Source organism: Ochotona princeps, chromosome 11 (assembly GCF_030435755.1).
Source record: "Ochotona princeps isolate mOchPri1 chromosome 11, mOchPri1.hap1, whole genome shotgun sequence".
NCBI lineage: Eukaryota > Metazoa > Chordata > Mammalia > Lagomorpha > Ochotonidae > Ochotona > Ochotona princeps.
The window spans coordinates 25,273,210-25,290,166 of NC_080842.1; the positions used below are offsets into that span (position 1 = coordinate 25,273,210).

The 16,957-nt window shown below is 42.5% G+C and overlaps 1 protein-coding gene and 2 pseudogenes across 2 annotated transcripts in view; all 3 read right to left on the reverse strand.

Annotated features, from left to right (window-relative positions):
• Positions 1-2,446: 2,446 nt before the first annotated feature.
• TRAPPC11 (trafficking protein particle complex subunit 11) overlaps positions 2,447-16,957 on the reverse strand; it is a 39,822-nt gene continuing 25,311 nt past the window's right edge. For both annotated transcript variants that reach the window (XM_058669948.1, XM_058669947.1), the window contains exons 19-29: positions 16,648-16,835; positions 16,388-16,536; positions 16,102-16,223; positions 14,920-15,039; positions 13,013-13,078; positions 12,737-12,893; positions 10,561-10,672; positions 7,440-7,531; positions 6,004-6,137; positions 4,841-5,008; positions 2,447-3,638 (exon numbers count right to left, since the gene is read on the reverse strand). In XM_058669948.1, coding sequence (XP_058525931.1) covers positions 3,594-3,638; positions 4,841-5,008; positions 6,004-6,137; positions 7,440-7,531; positions 10,561-10,672; positions 12,737-12,893; positions 13,013-13,078; positions 14,920-15,039; positions 16,102-16,223; positions 16,388-16,536; positions 16,648-16,835 — 1,353 coding nt within the window. In that variant the 3' untranslated portion in view covers positions 2,447-3,593. The remainder of the gene's footprint in view (positions 3,639-4,840; positions 5,009-6,003; positions 6,138-7,439; positions 7,532-10,560; positions 10,673-12,736; positions 12,894-13,012; positions 13,079-14,919; positions 15,040-16,101; positions 16,224-16,387; positions 16,537-16,647; positions 16,836-16,957) is intronic.
• LOC131481496 (U6 spliceosomal RNA) lies at positions 6,508-6,607 on the reverse strand (annotated as a pseudogene).
• On the reverse strand, positions 7,796-10,554 carry LOC131481459 (cytochrome c oxidase subunit NDUFA4-like; annotated as a pseudogene).

A 16,957-nucleotide genomic window follows, 5' to 3' on the forward strand; every position in this document is an offset into this window, starting at 1 on the left:
GATCTGCTTGTGCACTGCATGTGTCAGCACTGGGCCCCCTCTGTTGCTAAGATGGTACAATAGACGGCATGCCCAAATGCACACGGAGGATATGGCAGTCTGCAGAGGACATCTAATACCATAGTAGAAAAAGCAGGAAAGAACAAATTGGACAACTCTCCCAGCCAAGCATTGATAGCAACTATCTGGGCGAATGGAGACTTAAGGTGGATTATGTCAGCCAATAGAACTAGGAAGCACTTTTCATCCTTGGAGCAGTGAGAACTATTGAAACTGCTTGAACAGAACCCTCAGAGCATGCTCCATTTGGGAACTCTGGGATGACATCAGGCAGCCATTCCCCATCCCTGGGTACTGACGCGGTTAGGATGTTCGATTCAGAGTCTCTCCTTATCTTCCCTCTTTCCCATACAGGAAGAAAAAGAAATGTGGAAACAACGATCTCATCCACTTTCTCCTAATCTTCAACCATTCCCACTCTAATCAGTGGTCCACATGGGCATGCATCCTTCTCAACTATGCAAACAGCAAAAAAAAAATCTAAACAAACAAAAAGTAAAAGGTAGGGCTGGTGCAGTGGCGTAGATAGCTAGTTCCCTGCCTGTGGTGCCAGCATTTCTGTATTGCTGCCAGTTGGCAACACTGCTGTTCCACTTTAGAGTCATCTCTCTGCAAAAGGCCCGGGAAAGCACTGGGGGAGACCCAAGGCTTTGAGCGCCTGTACCCACATGGAGACCTAGAAGGTCCTGACTCCTGGCTTCAGACCAGCCAAGCTCTGGCTGTAACAGTCATCTAGGGAGCGAACCAGCAGATGGAAGATCTCAGTAACTCAACTAAAATAAATTTCTAAAAATAAATAAAAAGGTAGACTTTTCTATTTGCTGTGATTTTTTTCCTTAAAAGCACTCCCTCTCCCACCACAATGCCAAGGTGGGAATTACAACCCAAAAATTAAAAAAAACAACATTTATTTATTTTCATTGCAAAGTCAGATATACAGAGAGAAGGAGAGACAGCGATAGATCTTACATCTGATGATTCACTCCCCAAGTGACCGCAACGGCTGGAGCTAAGCCAATCTGAAATCAGGAGTCAGAAGTAGCTTCTTTGGGTCTCCCAATCCAGAATTCTTAACAGTAATTATCAGGGAGAATGCAGTCGGAAGGTTTTTATATTCCGGAAGAAAACAACATGAGCCATGAAAGAAATGACTTTATTGGGCCCAGCACAGCAGCCTAGTGGTTAAAGTATTTGCCTTGCATGTACCAGGATACCACATGGACACTGGTTCTAATCCCAGTGGCCCCACTTCCCATCCAGCTCCCTGTTTGTGGCCTAAGAAAACAGTTGAGGATGCCCAAAGACTTCGGACCCTGCACCTGCACAGGAGACCCAGATGTTCTTGGCTCCTGGCTTCAGATCGACTCAGCTCTGGCCATTGCGGCCACTTGGGGAGTGAATCAGCAGAATGTACATCTTCCTCTCTCTCTCCTCTCTGTATATCTGACTTTCCAATGAAAATAAATAAATCGTAAAACAAACATAGGCCTCTTCCCTCAAGTCACATGATGTATGTTCTAGAAATTCAACGTAAGAGTTATGCTCCATAAAACCCCTCCATTCTTGGAAGAATTCAAGAGCAAGAAACCTAAACCCTTTGGACAAAAACTGAATTGAATGTATCAAAAAGTTGCAAGTTAATCTAGGGTCACAAAAGTATAATACCAAGGAAATCAAGAATCCCTTCTCACCACGCCAAAAGACATTATCCTCCTTACTGTCCTCTGGGAAGCTGCTTCATCTAAACATGGGGAGCACCAAACTGTGTGGGGAGCAGTGCTGGGATCAGTAACCCAGGCTGAAGACACCAAGATATTCCCCCGTCACAGGCGATCCTGCCTGCATGGGGGCAGCAAGACGACCTTGGTGCTTCCTGACACTTCAAACTGCTACCCATCAGCAGCTCCTGGTATTGTTTTGATTTTTGAACCCAGGGTAGGTCACGATTTATGATTGAATGAAAACTAAATTTCAATTCAAGGTTTCAGAAAAGGTATGGAGAATATATTTTTGTAGTATTATTTACAATTTGTGAGAATTCTTGATTGGGAAATATGAACTCTACAGAAGATCAAAGAGGGAGCTCTTGAGTGATATATTCCCGGTAGCACACAGTCACACGGTTACACGGATATCGATGCTAATTGCTTTTCAAGCATATGTCAGTACCCAGTACAAACACACACCTCATGCTTCATAATGGCAGAGTTGGCACCCTTGAGATCTTTATTATTATATAAGCACTACATCAAAACATCTTAGAATTCAAAGGCATGTAAAAGATCTTTGTCAGCTGAGGATCTTGGCGAATTTTCAGTGCAGATTACAACCCGTTAGAAGATCATGAAATCACTTCAGCAAGTAACAACAAAGGAAGTTTTTCTAAGAGTATACAGAGTGTGTTTTGTGCAACTTCTATTTACAGTTTTTGTATTTACATATACACACACTTGTATTTCTACATGTTATGTCTTCACTGAGTGGCTTATGTAGAAAGCAGGAGGAGGGGCGCAGGGAGCACCAGCTGAGCACTCTCTCTGGGATGGGCACCGTTCTATCTCATACACGAGCCCGTATTATCTCCCCACCCACATCCTCAATATGAGAACATGGTCTACACAGATGGCAAGTAACCTGAACAAGGTCACCCAGCGAGTAAGCAGCTGAGGTTGGACTCGGTCCCAGACAGACCCCAAAGTCAGGTGCACAGGGCAGCCTAGTCTACCACCAGCCTCCCCTAGAGCCAGCAGAGCCAGCGGTAACCCAGCCACCCTGATGTACAAGACTTCCAGAAAAGCTGTCACGTGAGTCTGAAATGAGCCCAGCTCAAACAAATCCAAGACACACCCAAGCATGGTTGAGACTGAGTGTGATTTATTTACATCAGCATTTCCTTTTTACAGTGTTGCTGCTTTTTAAATAGTAGAATTTTCTAGGCTATCAGGCAGTTTTAAATTCTTCTGGTATTTTTACAAACACAAATTTCACCCTCTGGTTTTTATTCACATGAATTTTTAAGAGTTTTAAATAGTTCTTTTGAAACAGAACTAAAAGCTCTTGTATTAGACCTGGCATCTTTCTGAAAATTTCCAGTTTGTCAGAAATTTTGCGCACAGTTCAGATCCTTCCAGAAATCTGACCCTGGCCCTCCCGGAGACTCGTCGAATCCCAGCTTCCCTGGGGCAGATGTGTGTGCATTTTTCCTTTCTTTGTCCACTGATATTTGAGGGGCTTCATTTTCCTCTGCCATGCCACATGGAAGTCTTTCACTTTCAAAGGCTTTACAATTCAGAGATCAATGTTTGACAATCACACTTTCGTGTCACACTGACAGATTTCAAATATTTATTAGTGGAACTGTAAGAGAGGAGAGATTTTCCTAACAGTGTAAGCATGGAATCCTCGAGTTTCTGTAACATTCATTAAAAAATAGAAAAGGGTAATTTCACCATGATCAACTACAGTTCACATGAGACCGCCACAGCCGCCTGCCCGGCTTCCCTGCGGGGACAGCCCAGGGCCCGTCAGGAACATCACGCTGCAGCGATGGAGGCATCATCCGCTAGGCGGCCCTGCGGCTGTAAAGGGGCACAAACAAAACGGGTTTACACAGTGGCAGTAACAGCAAAACTGCATTACTCAAAGGACTCTAAAATTCTCTCAACAATCCTACGAAATCAGAATACTCATACATGCCCCAGATCAAAACAAAATGTGCAGCCCCTCTAACCGCACTTCTCTCTCCACTTCAGCCTGTGATGGTCCCAGCACAGGGACCCCTTCCCTGTGGAGGGACTGCAGGTGTGAGAGCAAGAACGGCAAAGAGTCTTCAGAATGTGATCTAGGAAAAACGTTTAAAAGCCACTGCTGCAACACAATGAGCCAGAAAAATGTAAGATCTTTCATCTGCAACTCAAAAGGATAATGTGGGTATGGGATACATGTTTACAAGAGTCAACAATAAGATTATCTTTTCCAGGTGAAAAAAAAAAAAAAGGCTGTACCAAGTCTGGAAAAATAAAAGTAGAAATAATAGGGAAGAGATATTAAAAAAAGAGTATTTTATAATTAACTAAATCCTGGATTATAATAATGGACAGTTTCCAACATTTGAAAAAGACACCAAGTAGTTAGCAATGTAAAACTCTCATTTCAAAAGAGCTACCGTGGAAGCGGGCATGCAGGATTCCAATCTACACCTTTACATGGAGTTACCTAGGGAACCCAGGAGTGCCAGGGGTCAGCATCTGGAAATAGCTCAGTCTAGGTGACAGCTGGGCTAAGGAGCCACTTGCTCCACCTAATTCACTCTCACAGTCTGTGACCATCCTACATATTCTCTTATTGGAGAAATCTGGGAATCATTTAGTTTTTAAATTAAACTCAAAATCTTGATCTAGACTCTATTTGCTGACAAGTGATCATTTTCGGAAGGGGGTCTGGGATGGCACAGTTGTAGAGAACTGGGAAGATCAGGATATTTAGAAAGTTCATTCATTGTGGTTGACACCAAGTTACAAACTAACTGCAATTTAAAAACACGCTCACTGCTCTGTCAATCCAGAGACAATGTGTTCAAGATAATGTAAGGGTAAGTTATTATTTATATAAAGGAATGACCATCTCTGAGATTAAATAAGAGTTCAACAGCAATATTACCCAATTTGTGTAAAAGTCAGAATTGCAACCATTAACTTCAAAACACTGTTCAATGAAGTTTACGTGGAAAATAAAGGCTTTTTTGTTTTAAAACAGCAAAAAAAAAATCTCTAAGCCATACCTTTACAAAAATACTGGTGGGTATAAAACGTCTCAGCAGCTGATTTGTGAAGTTCGGAAATCGAAGTAGGTTGATGTTTAGAGATGGCAGCTGCTGGTACCCGGCCATCAGAGGATAGAAATTATATAACATTTCCTGTTCGGTGCCAGGCAGGATCCGCAACCGAATCTATATCACAGAAAATTATGGGGAAAGCTAATCAAATACACACACCAACAACCCCCGCGGGCTGTACCCCTCAACTATTTACACAAGATTGGATACTAAATTCTTCAGGTAAAACATGCCATCTCCTAGTCCACTGACTGCACAGAACGCAAAGTATAAGGCTGAATTGAGCACAAGGTCAGGATGAGGCAGAAAGGAAGTGGATTAAAACAACACAGTATCTAAAAGGCCACCTACACCTGGTTAGGAAGAATACGACTAGGCTAGTATTTTCCGTGTCTTAGACTGGGTAGATTTCATACTCACAATATGTTACAATATGTTACAAGTCAATTTGTGGAGGAATGTCTGTTTGTAGACAATTTATGTCAACAGAAGACAACTAGTTTTTCTGATATTTTTAGAAATTTTGTCTTTGTGTAAGGTAAGTCACCCCGGGGGAGTAGGTAAGGGGGGAGAATACCTTGAAGCCTTTAACAGTATTTTAGGAAAGAACACAAACTGGTAAGATTTTGGCATCTTTGTATTTCCTAACTACTTACTTTTCCAAGTCATACCTGGAAAAGATCAGGATGATCAAGAAAGGTGAGGAATGAGTGTATATGTGTATGATGTGTGCAAGTTTATATGTGCATAGGTGTACCAATAAATTATAGCTGGCATTGTATTTAATATATCATCAATGTAAAAGAGTGGATGGACCTGACGCATATTTCATATACTGTTCTATTTTGCATTTTACAACAAACATAAGACTAAAAACATAGCACAGATACTACTGGTGTCAATGACATGCCTGTTCTTTTAATTATGTCTTTTTTACTGTATTTATTATTATTATTATTATACAATGCAGTTCCATAGGCTCTGGGGTTCCCCTCCCCCTAGTATGTCTTTAAAAGTGCTTAAAAATCTACTATCACCAAAACGGTTGGGATCAGTACAACATTCGCACTGCGGGGTCCGCATGAGCACCACGGCGAGGCGGCCTGTACCTGTTTGAGGCCTGAGAACATGAAGGCATCACTGGGCTCTACAGAAACTTCCACATCTTGAACCAGGTTGGTCTTATTCTGCAGGTGGTATTTGACAGGTAATGATTCTCTGACACGCCCAAAAGATGGCAGATCTAGACAGAAAGATAGCACGTGCCCTTGGGTTAACAAAGATAGCTCACAATATTTAAGGACTCTTTCTGAGAATGTATCTCATTCTATAGGCACAGTATTATTTATATTAACAACAATTCTGTGTTCTTGTCAGGTAAGAAAATTACTTGATTAAATAATAGCTACAGGATAAAACAGACTAAGAAAATCTTCTATGAATGACTAAGATTTCCTTAAATATCAGTCAGTTTTTAATCTAGAATGAATGAAAGTTATGTTTCAGTGAAATTGTCTATAAAATTTTCTTTCATTCTTTCATTCAATTTATACTGTTCCTTGCTTGGCCTGCGAGTCTTTTGTAGTTCTACCACTTTATACTTCCAAAGATAAAAAAAATATGGACTCCTCTATCATTTTATGTCCATGTGCAGGGGCCATGCTGATCTCTGAATCATTTCAATTCTGGCACACTTGCTGCTGAAGGAAGCACTATACATTTTTTCAGAATTATTATAGACATGAGGTAACCGTGGTAACAGGAAGCTTCTCTGCCTGATAGCATTCTAGCAGGGCAGAAGCAAAGAAAGATAGTCACGCCCTCTGATGGGGCAGTACCATCAGACAGAAAGAATTCTTGACACAACTTTGAACTTGAATGTAACCAAGCTTGCAGACTAACTACCAATGTACATCAACAGGCCAAGAAAATAACCACATGCAATCAGCAGAACCCAGGCTGTGGGAAGTTTTACAAATGACTTAGTTTCTCCAACAAATAAAAAGCAAGCAAGAGAGTAGATAGACGGAAATGGTGGCGGTGGAGGATATGGCAATGGGGAAAGTAGTATCAGGTGAAGGGATGGGGGCAACCAGCAGAGGGAGGAGGATGTGAGACAGTTAGCTGACCTACAGAGTACATACAAATAGTGTCAGCTTCTAGACCTCAAACTGAAAAAACATTCACTGTCAACTAGGACAATTTCAACACTGATAGTAAGAAATTATTGCTAACAGTTAAAATCATGACAATGGTTTTACAACTACATTTAGAAACAAGGTTGATATTTTAAGAGGGAAACGGAAATATTCAGGGATGCAATACTATCTTGGATTTGTTTCAAAATGAGGGGGTAGGAGGAGGCTGTGGGGGCAGAGATGCATCAAGACTGGCCATAACCTGACTTTATATAAAAACAAAACAAAACAAAACAAAACAAAAAACTGGAAAGTCTTCTTCACTGTTAAAAAGCTAAGATCTTAGAAGTTAAAGTGACTGTTAACTTTGGATGATTTTTATCAAGCACAGTTTGCGTTCCTGCTACCTGCGTTCACGTGCAGAGGGATGTTTTCCACAATCATGTGGGGCAGAGTGATGACCGTGCTGATGGCAGGAATGCCTTCCATGGCCGAAGTCCTACGGCACAAGAGGTCAGCTCTTACACTCACAGGCGATAGAAGAGGCGAACAAATAAAAAATGGAATGGGTACATTCACAAGTAGTTTCAAGGAAAAGAAAAATTATGTATTCATTTCCCAAAACTTGATTAATAGAAGTATTTTATGAAGTAGGAACTTTAGAACTATGCTTTTGCTAGGAGTTTTTCTGACTAACAAACGTCCTAAGCCATGGCTGCCTCTTATTTTTCCCAGCGGGTGATGAATTTGGAAGCTGTGTCGGTCAGTCAATCGCAGAACAAGTCATTTCACACAGGATTTTGGAAGCGGTATCTTAGGGGCATGAAAACTGACACTAACCTTTTGTCAGTTTTCCTAATATGCCTTCCAAGGTTTTTTTTTTTTTTAAGATTTATTTATTTTTATTAGAAAGTCAGATATACAGAGAGGAGGAGAGACATAGAAGAAGATCTTCCGTCCGATGGTTCACTCCCCAAGTGGCCGCAACAGCTGGAGCTGAGCCAATCCAAAGCCAGGAACCAGGAGCTTCCTCCAGGTCTCCCATGCGAGCGCAGGGTCCCAAAGCTTTGGGCTGTCCTCAACTGCTTTCCAGGCCACAAGCAGGAAGCTGGATGGGAAGCAGGGCTGCCAGGATTAGAGGGGTCCACATGGGATCCCAGCACATTCAAGGTAAGGACTTTAACCACTATGCTATTGTGCCGGGCCCCCTTCCAAAGTTTATATTTTGTCATTTCCCTTTCTTCATGGCATTTTTTAATGGAGAGGAAAACGATTTTAAGAAATCAAATTCATCAATTTTTGTGGCTCACACCTTTGTACCTTGAAGAAATTTCTCCCTATTCATACAGCACTTCTCTCACACATTTCACTGAAAGTAGTAGATTTTGATCTCTTATAATTAGAGCTTTAGTGTGCCGGAATTAATTTTTAATATTTAGTATATGGTCTAAATTTGTTCCAAAAGGATAATGAGTTGTTTACCATTAATGACTAAAATTCATCTGTTTTTCACTAACCTTCAATGCTGCCTCTGTCAAGTGTGATTTCCACACGTGTGCATCTCTGCATCTATTTCTGGGCACTCTTCTGTCCTGCTGCCTTATTTACCTCTACAGTCAGTTCTGGACTCCAGAAGGGCAGGGACTACTGCTCAGCTCTCCGTCTGCAGCATCCTGACCCTTTCTGACTTCTTGTTTTTCTACACAAATTTTACAATCAACACCACCAGGTTATGTAAAAATAACTCTGTCCTGATATTAAAGAAACTGCAGAAAATCCATTGAACAACCCCCCAAAAATAATCTCATCAAAGATTTATTTAGGTCTTTGGGCAATGTGGTAAAGCTTTATAATTTTCTCCATAAGGGCAATGTACATTATTTATTAAATATATTCTTAGATATCTTAGAATTTTGGTTGCTATGTAAACAATACCGATTTTAAAAATATACTGTTTAGGGGGCCAGCATTGTGGTATACCAAGTTAAGTTTCTGCCTGTAATGCTGCTATCTCATATGGGCATCGGTTCCTGTCCCAGCTGCTCCACTCCTGATCCAGCTTTCTGCTAATGCATCTGGGAAGCAGTGGAAGGTGGACCAAGTGCACGGGTCCCTACACCCATGTGGGAGACCTGGAAGAAGCTCCTGGCTTCAGCACAGCCTCAGCCAGGCCCAGCCCCAAATGTTGCGGCCATCTGGTAAGTGAATGAGTAGATGGGAGATCGATCGATCTCTCCCTCTACCTCTCTCTCCTTAACTCTGTCCTGCAAATAAATAAATTAAAAAAAAAAAAAACAAAACACATAAACTGCTTAGAAACTTATATTACTGATGGTATATCTAGCAGTCTTGCTAAACTTCACAACTCTAATGGTTTCTTAATTTATTTGTGTTTTCTATGTAGGCAAGTCTATTGATTACAAATGAGAACAGTTTCAGCTGGTATTTTTTTAATAGTCTTACCTTCAAATGCATTTTGGTTAAAATTTCCTTACCATATAAGTCACCAATTGTGACAAATGCAAATTAAAAAAACTTTTTTCAAGTTTCTCGTATTTATTCAGTGTAATAAACTCCAAGTCAACAGGACTTCATGCATTTAGAGGAGAAGTATTTCCTGGTTAAGTGGAAAATTGTGTGGATGGCTTCTGGAAGAACTTTATTCTAAGCAGCTTTATACTGACACATTTCATTTACAAGTCTGGACCTGGGCCCGGCAGCATGGCCTAGCGGCTAAAGTCCTCGCCTTGAATGCGCCGGGATCCCATATGGGTGCTGGTTCTAATCCCGGCTGCTCCACTTCCCATCCAGCTCCCTGATTGTGGCCTGGGAATGCAGTAGAGGACGGCCCAAAGCTTTGGGACCCTGCACCCGCATGGAAGACCCGGGAGAGGTTCCTGGTTCCTGGCTCCGGATGGGCGCAGCACCAGCCGTTGTGGCTCACTTGGGGAGTGAATCATCGGATGGAAGATCTTCCTCTGTCTCTCCTCCTCTCTGCATATCTGACTTTGTAATAAAAAAAAAATAATAAAAATGAATCTTTAAAAAAAAAAAAGAAGAAGTCTGGACCTTCTTTCTTCAGTTTGCCATAATCCGCATTCACTGAGTAGAACCCGAACTGATCATTGGGAACCAGTTTGTTCAGTGTTCTGGGTTATTCTTTCTGTCCCCACTGACAATCCAGGACTTCCTACTCCAAAAAACATGAAGAAGGGAATCAAGCTGGGGTGCTTCCCAGTCTGCCCAAGCACCTGGTGGAGCATCCTTGCAGCAAGAGCCCCAAGTCAGAGCTGGAAGGTCTGGGCCAACTCAGTCTCCACACCAGGACAGTATGGATGTACCACAAATTAAAATTTAATGATTACTTTTAGTCTTTGTCTTTTTGATAAATGGTCAGTTAGACTCTTGAGATTTCTATTCTGATCTTTAGAATTATGGAAGTTCTCAAATAATCAATGGCAAGGACAAATAAGAAAGATATCAAAACAGCAAAGACACTGAACAAGAGAGAGGAGATATAATTTTTACCTCTTCCAGGAGACAATATAATGTCCAGTTGCTACTCCACCTTCAACAGGTCCAACAGATGGGCATCGAAGACAAAAGCATTCACTAGCACTCTCTCCAGTCTGTAAGACAACTATAAGAAAGGGTCTTTATAAGTCTTACAAATGGCTTCGTCTGTAAAAGGAGTTTCACATCCAGGTAATATAACAGAGAAGGAATACTTTATCAACTGTATATATCAAGTATTTACGGAGACTTGGAAACTAAGGTTCAGAAAAGTCAAATTAAGTTCCTCAGGATCATAAAAACCAGTGTTTTTCTTAACATATCAATACACTCTTGTGTTAACAGCCAGTTGGATAACCATGCACCTGCAACAATGTTCTATCTAAACTAACAAGTGAAGCAAGCCTGGAGACAGAATAGTATCCCATGGTGATTATTTTTCCTGTTGCTAAAGAAAATATTTCAGAGTAGAGAAAGGGATAAAAAATTTTTTAGACACTTTTAAAGTACTTGAAATGTTCTTCCAGAAAAGTCTGGCTATCTCTGAATAAATACATGTTACTGATCCTCAAATGAAAATATATTGCACAATGCCTTGGTACTGCCCAACACAGCCCCTGACCTCTGTGCAAGGATGCCTTCCTCTGGCCAATCCCATAGAAAGTTCCCTGAAGACACATCTGCACTTACCTACAACAAAGCTCCTCTACCTTGTAGCACTTCAGACTGCAGTGCCACTCCTGCAACCGCCAACAGGCAAAGGTGCCTCCTAATGCCAATTTTAACAAATCTGTGATAGAAACTATGAAGTAACAAGGTCCTTAAACATCAGGCTGCCAATAGACTCAACAGATTTCTGATTGTGAGTAGTGGGTAACATATATGACATGGTAAACAAGTCAACTTTAAGTAGTTTTACGTAGTTTCAAGAAATGTGAAAAGATACATTGTAAATGATTAATTTTAAATGAATGAATCCGGGACTGGCGCAATGGTTCAATTGGCTAATCCTCAAACTCCAAGCATTAGCATCCCATATGGGTGCTGCTTCACGTCCTGGTTTGTACTCCACTTCTGATCCAGTTTCCTGCTTGTGGCCTGGGACAGCAGTAGACGACGGCCCAAAACCTTAGGACCCTGCACCAATGTGAGACCCAGAAGAAGCTACTGCTTCCTGGCTTTGGATTGGCTCAGCTCTGGCCAGTGAAACCATCTGGGGAAAGAACCAGTAGATGGAAGCTTTTTCTGGTTCTCTTTCTCTCTGTGTAAATCTGCCTTGCCCGGGCCCAGCACAGTAGCCTAGTGGCTAGAGTCCTTGCCTTGAATGCACCGGGCTCCAATATAGGTGCCAGTTCATGTCCCGGAAGCCCTGCATCCCATCCAGCTCCCTGCTTGTAGCCTGGGAAAGCAGTTGAGTACAGCCCAAGGCCTTGGGACCCTGCACCCATGTGGGAGACCCAGAAGAATTCCTGGTCCTGGGCTCGGCGGCATGGCCTAGTGGTTAAGGTCCTCGCCTTGATCCCATATGGCCGCTGGTTCTAATCCCGGCAGCTCCACCTCCTCTCTATCTCTCCTCCTCTCAGTATATCTGACTTTGTAATAAAAATAAATCTTTAAAAAAAAAAAAAAAGAAAGAATTCCTGGTCCTGGGCTTGGATCGGCTCAGCTCCGGCAGTTGCGACCAGTTGGGGAGTGAATCAGTGGATAGAAGATCTTCCTCTCTGTCTTTCCTCCTCTCTGTATATCTGCTTTTCCAATGAAAGTAAATAAATCTTGAAAAAAAAAAAAGGCATGAATTCAAACTTCTCTTGAGAGACTGGGCATCTTTCTTTCCCGGTTCACTCCCCAGATGGCCACAATGGCAGTGCAGTCCCCAAGACCCGCATGAGGAGGAATGCTGAAACACGCAGCATTGTGGGACTTGAACTCAGACACTCCGGTACAGATGTGGGCATCCCAAGTAATGACTTAGCCATTGAGCCAGATGTCACACTCAGCACATTTTTAAAGCACACCATTAGAGCAGAAAATAAATCTAATCTCTGAAAATGAAGCAACTTCCGCAAACGGTAAATGATACTGAGTTATTTAATTGCATTCACTTTTGGGAGTGTTTGGGAAAGTTTCAGGTTCCCTCAGCAAGTCCAGCCATGGCACTGGCTTGCCCACAGGCCCGCCCTTGGTGGCTCACCTCTGTCCACCTGGGACTCCAGCTGGTCCACGGCAGTCATGGAAGGAGCAAGCTGCAGCTCACTGGACACGATCGTGAGGGCCCAGGGCGAGGCGCTCAGGAGATCAGTCATCAACAGAAAGGGGATGTCGGCATAGACCCTCTCCAGGGACTCAAACTGGCACAGAGAAGGAGAAAAAGTGGTCAGGAAGCACAGTCACCTGTTTTGTGTCAATTTCCAGTCCATTTTTTTTTTAAACCTGAATGATTTCCACCATGTGGGCCACAGAAGCATACCTTTGTAGAAACAAATTTCACTGCCACATCAAATGGAAGGACAGTTTCTATTGTTACCGTTTCATCCTGCAAGAAAAACCAAGGACATATTTTCATGGCTTTTATAAATCTTTTCATTCAAATAAAATTTCAAAATCAGAGGTCAAAGAAAAAAAAATAAAATCCATATCCCACAACTGATCTAAATAATCTTCAGATAAATGTTAGGAAGGAAAGGCCCTTTTCTTAGGTGTTCACTATTGCAAATAAATCATCCTCTGGCTTTGTATCAATTCCTGCAGCCAAGTGCTTTCTTAGGTATTATCTCTGGATCTACACAAGTGCAAGCCTTGTTCTCATTCTCACCTCACAGAAGAGGAACCAGATGCTAACAGCAATGAAGGATCTGACCCAGTGCCCCAAAGCTGCTGCTGTCACACCCAGGATCTGTGCTTTCCTTTTGCCCAAGTGCTTTACACTACAGCCCGACTCAAGCAGACTAGAATAGTAATGCAGTATGACAGATATTTGTTATAACTACTACCCATGTATTATTATGCATCAGAATACTTCAAAAAGGTTGGTATAAAAGGGAGTTAAAAGCTAAATTAATTTTGGTGTAAAATGTTTTTGAAATCTATGCACAGCTTTTTCATAAAATGCAATGTTCATGAACTATTTTTGAAGACTTCCCCTGGTAAGACTCATAGCTATTCAAGGAAAAGGGGTGCTATTCTTTTTTTTTTCTTTTTTTTTTTAATTATTTATCATTTAACAAGGGGTGCTATTCTAACTGCCACTTTTAGATGACCAGGTCACACAGCTAGAAAGCAAGTGATACAAGGCACACACTGAACAGAATCTGACCCCGCAGCCCCTACTGCTAAGAAACACCATGCACTTCCTCCCTAACAGACTGTTGGGAAAACAACCCAGCCTGGTGGTGAATCCTGTAACTGTAATACTAGCCACATGGATCAGGATTCTAAACCTGTGTGACCTTGGGAATAGGGATATGACCTTGGGAAAGTCAGATGGTCTCTTTACATTGTGCTTTCATGTTCTTCATATTGTTGTTATGAGAATGAAATGATACACAGCACACAAACTGCTGAAGCTAGCACATGTATCTCCTAATGCACCAACTAGGGTTCTAAGCAATGACATCAGGCTATATGTAATTTTTGCCCGTGGAGTACATATCATCCTCCCTCCCAACTGGGAAGTCCTGCTAACTTTAGAGATGACTTTCTCTCCCAGCGACTTGTACACAGCCCATGGTCTAGATGCTGTGGCCATAACCAAATGACAAATTCCCAAACTGAGAAATATTTTCCTCCATGGTCTCAAGGACAAGCTGAGAGAACACTGCTGGTGAAACCCAGAAGACGGTCGGTCTCATGGTTTTCCGTGTCTAGAGGCACTGCCCACTGTATGGTTACATCAGTGTAAGAAGATGCTGTGAGTCTCCGGAAGCAGCAGAGCCTCACCCTCAACACATTGCAGCTCTTGCAGCAGCCGCCTCGGCAGAACAGACCTTGCTCCTACTCTCACTGCCTTCCAATGTACATGTATCAAAACAGTTTTCACAAGAATTGTTACTAATAACAGAAAAAAAGATTGCAAAAAAGGCAGACCTCTTTCTTTCTAAGATCTTCTCCACACAACCCAACTTACAGATTTTATCTACTGGGTGATTTGTATGAAATCTCAAACATGATGATTCCCTATATGGAAAACTGCAACAGCCATTTTTCTGTTATTTGAAAAATGTCAGTGTGAACTAATCTCAGTACAAATGATAAAAGTCAGTGGATGTCTAGTTAAAATAGACTACGAAATCCCCATTTTACAGGAAAATTTAAATAACACAATCTAAGGGAACATTCTACGCAGGGTGCTTGGTGAAGGAGTTAAGACAACAGTACCTTGTGACACTTGCAAACAATCTCTTTTTCTTCAACTGTTGTATTGATCAGGTAAGAAACGTAGACAAGAAACATTCTCGAACCTACTGTTCCACAGCGAACATACAATGTCTTTTCCAGCTGAAACAAAATCAGTGTTACAATTTAAGTAACACTACACACTTTCTTCTCTTACATATTCCAGGATAATGGTTGCACCTTCTAGACTGTACTATGTCTACTTTTTCATTCTCAACTTCTGGGTAAGTGTCATGGCACAGCAATATTAAGCCTCTGGCTGAAGTACCAGCATCCCATATGGGCATCAGTTCAAGTCCTGGCTGCTCCACTTCTGATCCAGCTCCCTGCTGATGGACCTGGGGAAACATCTTCAAGAAGATGACCCAGAAGAAGCTCCAGACTCCTGGCTTCTGACTGGCCGAGCTCCAACCATTGTGGCCATTTAGGGAATGAACCAGTGGATGGAAGATCTCTGTCATTCCTTCTCTCTGTGTAAATCTGTCCTTCAAATAAAAATAAATCCTTAAAAAAAAATCACTTGGGGCCTGGCGGCATGGCCTAGCGGCTAAAGTCCTCGCCTTGAACGCCCCAGGATCCCATATGGGTGCCGGTTCTAATCCTGGCTGCTCCACTTCCCATCCAGCTCCCTGCTTGTGGCCTGGGAAAGCAGTTGAGGATGGCCCAAAGCCTTGGGACCCTGCACCCACGTGGGAGATCCGGAAGAGATTCCTGGTTCCTGGCTTCGGATTGGCGCAGCACCGGGCCGTTGTGGCTCACTTGGGGAGTGAACCATCGGACGGAAGATCTTCCTCTCTGTCTCTCCTTCTCTCTGTATATCTGACTTTGTAATAAAATAAATACATCTTTAAAAAAAATTTTTTAGAAATCACTTGCAACTTCTGAAGAACTGTTTCTATTTGGTTTGGAAACAGATATTGATTTAGAGAATATTGCACTAAGTTATAAGCCACAGCTATTTTATGAGGCATCTAATTCTCTCAATTAGTCATTCATGCTAAAACTCCTTGTACTAAACTTAACACAATTCATACACTTAAATAGGTAAACTGTGGATAGCACATTCATCATGAATAGTCCTCGGATATGCTACAGAAAGGCTCCACTAGAGTCTGTAACTACAAATGCCTCATTTTCTCTCCAATCGCAGCAGGCCTGGCTCACCTGCTCGCCGGGATGGAGGTCTCCCACAGCAACGTCCGTGAGCAAAGCCGGGTAGGACTCGTCGCACAGTTCTGTCCCATGAAGGGTCACGTGGGTTTTCTGAGTTAAGTTGGCATCCTGTCCTAAAAGTGTTAACACTGGTGTTTTTGACATGTAAGAAATTCAATCATTATCCTAACAAACATCACTCCATGCAGAGTGCTATATCACAGCAGTTTTTAGGCAAACGTGCTCTAATTGATTAAATTTAACTTGAAAAAAGAAAGGGAAAGAGGCGAACGCTTGCCTGGCTTTAACCCAGCAGTGAGCTTCACATCTCTGATGTGGGTCTTCTCATGGGACTGAACGGTCACAACCAAACAGTACATCTCGTTAACCAGGGCGGGAGGTTCGTGTTTCAGATGCACAGAAATGTTTGGAACTCTGGAAATGATCCTTGAGGAAAAAAAATCTTCGGTAAGCAACAGAACTTTTAAGTACTACAGATAGAGCAAATAGGAAACAGCGGCGCCTGACGGGTGGGCAGGCTGAGCGCTGCCAACTTACATGGTGCTGGCCTGAATGACGATGTTGTCCCAGGGCACCTCGCGCCCCGGGAGCTTGGGCTGCCGCTTGAAGGACCGCGCAGCCTGCAAGGCTTCTTGAGTGGAGGCAGCATCTCCGCCTCCTCCCTGCCAGTTTAGAACCACGCATCGGCCCGTCTCATTGCCCAGGACCAGATCCACCGACGTGATCTAACAGAGGACGGGCTTGTCAGAAACGCCATCCGTTCCTGTCACCATTCCGTCTCAGCAAAACCACACATCAGCTGATGGGGTTCCTGCCGGGCCCCATCCGCTAACATAAGCCAGAACCA